The 7,699-nt window shown below is 36.2% G+C and overlaps 1 protein-coding gene across 2 annotated transcripts in view; it reads right to left on the minus strand.

The window, feature by feature from the left end:
• Positions 1 to 2,111: 2,111 nt before the first annotated feature.
• LOC108728986 (uncharacterized) overlaps positions 2,112 to 7,699 on the minus strand; it is an 84,462-nt gene continuing 78,874 nt past the window's right edge. For both annotated transcript variants that reach the window (XM_018457856.1, XM_018457857.1), the window contains exons 3-5: positions 4,151 to 4,266; positions 3,110 to 3,440; positions 2,112 to 2,606 (exon numbers count right to left, since the gene is read on the minus strand). In XM_018457856.1, the coding sequence (XP_018313358.1) occupies positions 2,373 to 2,606; positions 3,110 to 3,440; positions 4,151 to 4,266 (681 nt within the window). In that variant the 3' untranslated portion in view covers positions 2,112 to 2,372. The remainder of the gene's footprint in view (positions 2,607 to 3,109; positions 3,441 to 4,150; positions 4,267 to 7,699) is intronic.

Consider the following 7,699-nt stretch of genomic DNA (forward strand, 5'->3'; position numbering starts at 1 on the left):
CCTGCCACGTCCACGCCGTTGATTCCGGGTTACGCCGAGAGCAGGACACACGCAAACATATACACAAGCGACAAAAATTCACATAAACACGTCCATGAAAACCCACGCAAAGAAAAAATACGGCGACAATTTTAGTACGTTCGTTAGAAAATCTTTCATACAGATAAAAAGCATGTAAGTTTCGGCATTTCTGATGACACATCTATTTAGCACCCCACGAGTTCTAACGAAAGTTATTAAGGCTCGAAGCGCTACGACCAACGGTTTAAAAGATATCGCGATTTTTCGTTTGTCACATCGAAAAATTTCTAACACCCGTGGCGTAAAAATTTTTTAAAAGTTCTGGCAATTCTGTTGACAGTTCTGGGTAGCACCCCAAGAGTTCTATCGAAAGTTATTATCATTTTATGCGCTGGGACTAATGGTTTAGAAGATATCGCGATTTTTCGTTCCGCGTTTTGTAAAGTTAGCACCCCCCCTTTTTTTTTATTTTTTATGTTAATTCGCCGGAACTATTCTTAATGTTAGGCAGGAACTCCAGAACTCTTCGGGGTGCATTCGGAACTGTGACCAAAATTTCATTTTTGGTAAAATGAGGTGCCAACTTCACAGAGGTGGAGATAGCGGGGGATGAGAGTATCAGGTAAGCACTTTTTGCATTTTTACTCATTTTTGCATTTACTTCTTTTCTCTACGCAGCTGCATTTTACTTCTTTTCGCTACGCGCTCCCTCATCCTATCCCCCCTCCCCCCATCAAGTTCCTCTCGCGACCGCGACGCCAGCGCCGCCTGGTGGCAGCCAGGTGTACATATCTGTGGTCCAGAACCGGCCTATATATACTACTTACAACAAATACTAGAAGTCATTTATACTATGAATACAGCAATTACAATGAAGAAGTATATATCAAAAGTAATTAAAAAAGCATGTTAATATTATGAAACATACACAGACATTGTGACATAAAACAGCAAATTCCTTATTTCCCGTGGAAATATGTACAGCTGTGCGTTAAAGATTTTTCAGAAATTAACGCGCTAATATAAAGTTATTTTGCGAGTACATGTAAATTAAAAATATAACTCTCCACAATATAACTCTCCATAAATCTGCATTGCACATCGCAATAATGTAAAGATTGATCAAAACTATCAATGTACCGTGCAAGGAATTAAGAGAAAAAGAGTAGGAGAAATATTTTAGTCATTAACATAACCTATTCTTCATTTACGCATTGTATCAATGTGCAATGAAAATTCGCGCAGTGAAAAAGACTTAATCTAACGGTTTTACATAAGTATTTTTCCGCATTTCTTACGAGATAGTCAGATTTATTAATAATTGTCATGGCTGTCGGCACGTTTTACTCTAGTCAATGTTTCTTAAGCCGAATCGTATTAGTTTAAATTAAATATACTTTACATCAATTTTAATTAAATAGATTTTAGTAGTACTATGATTCGCATCTTCGTTACTGAATAACAACGTGTCTCGCAGATCTAGATATAAATGCAATGAGTTAAATTCTAATTAATTGAAATATTATTTATCTTATCAGAATTCTCTCACAAGCTACCGAGTACATACAAATATATAATATACACGTAAAAGTACAGAATGAAAACTGGCCGCCGGTAAAATAAGGATTAGATTTAATTAAGCTAAACTCTCTATTAAATTAATGCGCATCAAAACGCCTATTTTCAGACTCAATGAAATTATCTCAATATATTATTATCTTGAAATATTGTTCTTGAATTGCGACATCAATCAATTATGTTCGTTTTGATAGTTTTTCAAAGTGTATTGAGGCTTGATTCTTGGAAAGTATCGAATACGAAAAACTAGAGAAATCTATAATATACGTAACGTATACTGTAGTATTTTCGTACATTTTCGTATGCGATATCTTTCAAGAATCCAGGCCCTATTCGTTAGCAATCGATTTGTAAGATCGTAACTTCAAACTAGACAAACAATTTGATGAAATTTGACAAATCATATGTTTAATTAGCAAAAATTTGTTATCGAAGTAATTGATAATAAATAGGAAAAAAATATTTAAAATACGCTAAGAAAAATATTTATAAATAAAGCACCAAGGAGTATAAATCGATTGACCGACTTCAAACGCGCCATTTACAAAACAGCGCGTTCTACGTCCGCGGTAATGTCTAATAAATTATCATTATGTAAATTGTCATCAGAAAAATCGATGATATGATTGTTGGTAACGTTTTCATTGCATCTGACGATTAGTAATACTCTTCAGACGCACATTCCCACATCTTATACATAATCTCACATTCGCACGCGCATTTTCTTGTCAGTCGCAACACAATTACTGTCATTAGGACACGAATCGACACTTTCACGTTTCAAAATCCGATTCTTGATCCCTTGGTTGGCGCTGTTTGCTCTTCGTTTTCTTCGTCTTCGTCGCCGCAATTTTCTTTTTCTTCTTCGGCATGATCTCGCAGCTGCACCCACTTCGTACTCTAATGTAGTCCAACGTCCATTCGGATCCGCTCACGGTGTTACCGGCAAACGCGGGAAAATGATGGCGTTCCCTGTGGTGGTGCCTTCTGTGCTCCTCCGTTCCAATCTGGATAGGAATTAATACAATAATTACCTTATATCCCTCGATAACTTTATTTCAAAAAATTATTACAAAAATTAAATAATTCTTATTATACATATACTTTAACATTTTTAGAAAATATTTAATATAAGGTTACGTATTTAAACAAATTGTATAATTAATAAATATTATAACTAATTACTTGATGCGCCTAGTTTAATTAATCGAAAAAAAGAAATATGCAGTACACGAATGACTCGTGTGTAATAAAACTGGAAAATCATCGTGTATATAAGGGTTAAAAGAATAGCACTTTTTTTAAAAAAAGGAGATTATATATTCTTTCGATTTTAGTATTTTTCGCGAATATTAATTTATTTAAAAAAACTTCGTATAATGCTAAATAGAAAATTATTCGTATAATACTAATAGAAAATTTTTATTAGAATATAGAAAGTCTATATAATCGTGTGTATTAAGGATTAATGATGAAATTATGGGAAAATCTTGACGTTTCGTGACTATACCTTCGATCCAGGACTCTTGATGATAGCGTACGTATACGAGTGCTTTTGTACGCATATGGACCGATTGCTGAACTTCCGATCGACGAACCTGCACGGCTTGCCGACGACGTCTAGCCTACAGGAGTATTCGAAGAATCTCTGAACGTTCTCGCCGTCCCGATAGAGCTCGACGTACATGTCTTCTCGAGTTCGACCGCCAAACGGTTCCACCATTTCCTCTGTCGTAGGACAACAGTCGACCGGGCGGCCGTCCTCGCCTTCTTGACGCAGGATCATCTGCATCTCTCGATATGTCATCCGCTTGTTCGTCGACTCCTCTAGTGGTTCTGTCCTGCGAATTGCAACGGCAAACATCTCTTCTGTTTAATCAATTTTTGTGTTTTTAATCGACATCATTTCCTAATCGAAATGTATTTTCACTCGATTAATGTTTTTCGAGAGTGCAAACGGATGTTGTTATTTACGGAACTTTCGGATTAAATTCTAATCGCGCGTACGATCGTCATGTTAACAGAAGACTTAATGGGAAATATATGTAAGAATTAATAAAAGCACGCTTCGGCTACACCGCAGTGTGCCCTGTTGAATTTAAATCGAATTCTTGCCACCGAAAGAAACGCCAATATTATTCCTCCCATGCCAAGCGCGCTAATAGCTTGTATCTAAATTACGCGATAGAATGTTGTAGCGGTTTAAAAAAAATTTCGTGGAACATGATATTTTACTTCGTTTCGTACACATTATTAACATTTTATGCACACCAGCAATAATAATTAAGATAGCGAATTTCGTGCGATAAAATAAATATCCAAATGTAATGCACACCGCGTTTTAATAAATCATTCGCAAATATTGTTAAATGAACCATGAATATCGAAAACAACATAATATACAAATGGATAAGTGTACATTTTAATACAGGACTCCAAACTTAAACTGTTAAAAAACGTTTATTTTAATTTAATTAGATCGAGCAAACTCGATAATAATACTTTCTCGTTTTATTTTTCCGTCACATTTTGTCCGGAAATTTTTACTCACCAGCGAGAGATATGTCCTCTGAAAGGCTCTTCCCTGGGCCTTCGAGAGGAGGAGGATAAAGTCAGATTGTTGGCGGCAGTAAGCCGCGGGCACAGGACTGCGGTCAGCCAAACCACCTGCAACGAAAATCATGAGAATGCTTAAATTGTTTGTTCGCGTGTCTAACAAAATTTTTCTTCATCGAATTTATGCAAATTGAATACACAAATATTAATATCTATCGAAAAAACAGAAGTATCTAAAAATTTAGTTAGATATAATTATAACTTAAAAATAATTTAATTTGGACCATCAGAATAATTACGTGAGACACTTGATTACTAGAACGTTAATACTTTTTACAGTGTCGTCATCAACATTTAAGCTGCATAATTATTTTGATAGGCCAACGAAATTATTTTTAGACCTGTATCTATCTAAATTTTTAGACACTTCAGAATTGTTCTTTCCATATATATGTATAGGAAACTTTTGTTATAATTATGGATTGATTGCCATCTAATGCAAAGAATTATTACATTTTTGTATAACAGTGTAAAAATTGGCGCATTTATATTTGCGTTTGATAACGATTGAATAAATATATTTCTATCGCAACAGGTACTGCATGTCTTAGCGCTACGAGCGTGCTATTTTGACGCGGCGCGATATAAACAATTTTGTCATATCTGATACGGATATAGAACAGAGATTAATGAGCATGATTTTACAATAAGTTTCATGAATTGTCAGATTAGAATTGCGTCAATAATAATATCGCCGTGAAGGATCGCGCGTGAGAAAATGCCGGACAGGAGATTGGTACGAACGTGCAATAAAGCACGGCGTTAGTCACGCATCGTCCGAATCCGCGGCACACGTGAGCCGGTGAGCGAGCGCGGTATGCGTGTAAGCTTACGTGAAGGTGAAAACATTAATTCGGCTTATAATTTTTATGCAAAACAGGCCTCACGGCGCCGCCGCCGCTTGCTGCTTGTTAATACGAGCGTGCCTCTTTCTCGCAGTACACCACACTTTCGATTTAATTGCGCCGTATAACTCGTCACCACACACAAAACATGCGGAACCTGCTTGCTTCATTCACCGGAATAAACCTAAATCTCTTTTTTCCAAAAGATCCTCGAGATACGCATAAGATGTAATATTTATGATTGTCTATATTACTCCCACGAAAAAAGTGGTATTTGTTATAAAGAAATATGAAACGATTCGAAAGGAGATACAAATATATCGAAAATAAATTCTGTGGTTAAATTTAAGAGAAAAAGAGTATTGTGTTATCACAGATCAGATTCTAATTTATAACAATAAAGGGAGAGTTGCATTATTATCGACGACACTTATCTTTCATAATTACAAAACGCTATCGAAGAGTCAAGCGACAGCTTCTCGGTGCGAGGTCTATGTGAATGAGACAACGCGATATAGCCGGCATCGCCGACGTTTAATTAAGCCATCGTTCCTCCGAGTGAACAGTTAACTAAGCGGCGGCGCCTCCTATACGAGGAACTCGTATTGGACAGAAGACCGCACGTTGGGATTAAACGGATATTCACACACGCGAGACCACACATCGCGCTCTCCGCGATCTTTATCGGATTCTTGCATCAGCCGAACGAGGAAGGAATTCTCTCACTATAGCAATGTGATTTTAATCGTATAGAGATGTAGCCGGTGGCGGACATTGCGGCATAACTTAATGACACTTAGCGTTAATTACTCACTAAATCGAAATATCAAACGATTATTATTGCTCCATTGCGACCAAATTGCGCGATCGTGTATGCGAGCGCCAATGAGAGAGTCCAGTTATTAATATTGTATCAAGATTGGATAAATAACCGGTACGTGTAATAAACTGTATGCTAACATACGATGGAAATTATCTCTCACACACGAACGCGAAGATTTCATGGCGACGCTCCTAAAGAAACGTTAAGTTAAGCCTCGCGGTTGCGCCCGGGCCAAGAAAACGTCAATTAGCGTCCGCGAATTCTTTTCTCCCTTCCCTTTTGCGATAATGAAACAGCCGGGACCGTGCCCGAGTGCGAGAGGCACTTTCGCGAAAGTCGAAATTAGCCGGTCGTTCCTCGGGTCTCGAGAGAGCACGAGATAATCCCGGATATATTTCGGCGGGCCGAGCACGCTTTCGTAATCCCGTTCGCTCCAACCCCGTTCGTTCCAATCATCGTTCATTTTAGTAATTTTTAACTAATGACAGTCTGACACTTCATCACTATCCGCCCCGATCATTATCAATCCTTGATGGATAAAGATTTACCGCTGCAGCTGTCCGCGCCGTATAAGAGCCGCGTAAGTTACGGCACTTGGATTGCAAACTCGTTTACGAGTATTGCATCACGCGTATACAGAAGATTTGTATATCAATCGTCAGACGAAAGTACGGTTTTTTAAATATTATAATTGCATTATATATAAGCCGCCACGTGACGGTAAAATTAAGTGAGAATGACGTTTTTATGACTTCTTTACATTCTCTCACTTTCATTTAAATGTAATTTGTGTACATTTTAATTCTTCCTTTTATGTGTGTTTCAAATTGGCCAGATATATTTCTTACATAAACAGGATTGTCATAAAATTAGAAATCAGGGAAATCACGGAATTGCCAGGGAAATTGAAAAGTCAGGGAAATTAGGGAATTTTGCAAAACTTACTGAAAAATTAAAATTCTTGGTTTTAAAGAAGTTGAATATACATCACACCTACGCAGTTTTAAAATACTACCAACTTAATAATTAAAAATACTAGCAGTGTCAGCAACATTAATTTACGCATTCATTGAAAAAAAATTACTATATATTAATAAATATCTCTTTGAATATTTGTGAGTAAACATTTACTGAATGTTAACATATATTTGAGCCGTTTATTTTGAAAGTGGCCTAAGTCCATTTGTCAATTTTTTGTTGTTGACTGTACTAGCGTGTACAACTTGAAGTTAGCTGTCATAAACAATATTTTGCGGTTAAGTATATTCAGAGTATACGATAATTTCTGACATATAAATTTTCGCAATTATTTCAATAATTAAAAACATTACTTTGAAAGTGGCCTAAGTCCAATCTATTATAATGTGGAAATCATAGACCACAAATTTTTAGTATTAGGACATTCATTTTTACCGAATGATAGAGATTTTGGCGTCGTAGAAATGTCATTAAAGAAAAATAATTTACTGTTTGTCCCCCAAGATTATTATAATGTTATCAAAAAGTGCCGGAAAGGTAATAACTTTATTCTAAATGAAACGAAACAAGAGGATTTCATATCAACAAGATTTTTGGAGGACGCAGTTTTTAAAAGGGTAAAGAATTCTAACGGAGAAACAATAAATTGGTTAAAAATATGCTGGATGCGTTTTTTGAGAAATGAACCATATAAAATTTTCTATAAGATATCAATGGATGAGAATGCAGAGTTTAAAATCCTGGATTTATTACCACGTCGGGGTAGACCAAGAAAATTCGAAAATATTGTATTGACACCACTTTATAAAAATATAAGACAAATTTCAACAGCGAAATA

The sequence above is a fragment of the Mycetomoellerius zeteki genome, unplaced genomic scaffold, assembly GCF_001594055.1.
Source record: "Mycetomoellerius zeteki isolate Tzet28-1 unplaced genomic scaffold, Tzet1.0 scaffold69, whole genome shotgun sequence".
NCBI lineage: Eukaryota > Metazoa > Arthropoda > Insecta > Hymenoptera > Formicidae > Mycetomoellerius > Mycetomoellerius zeteki.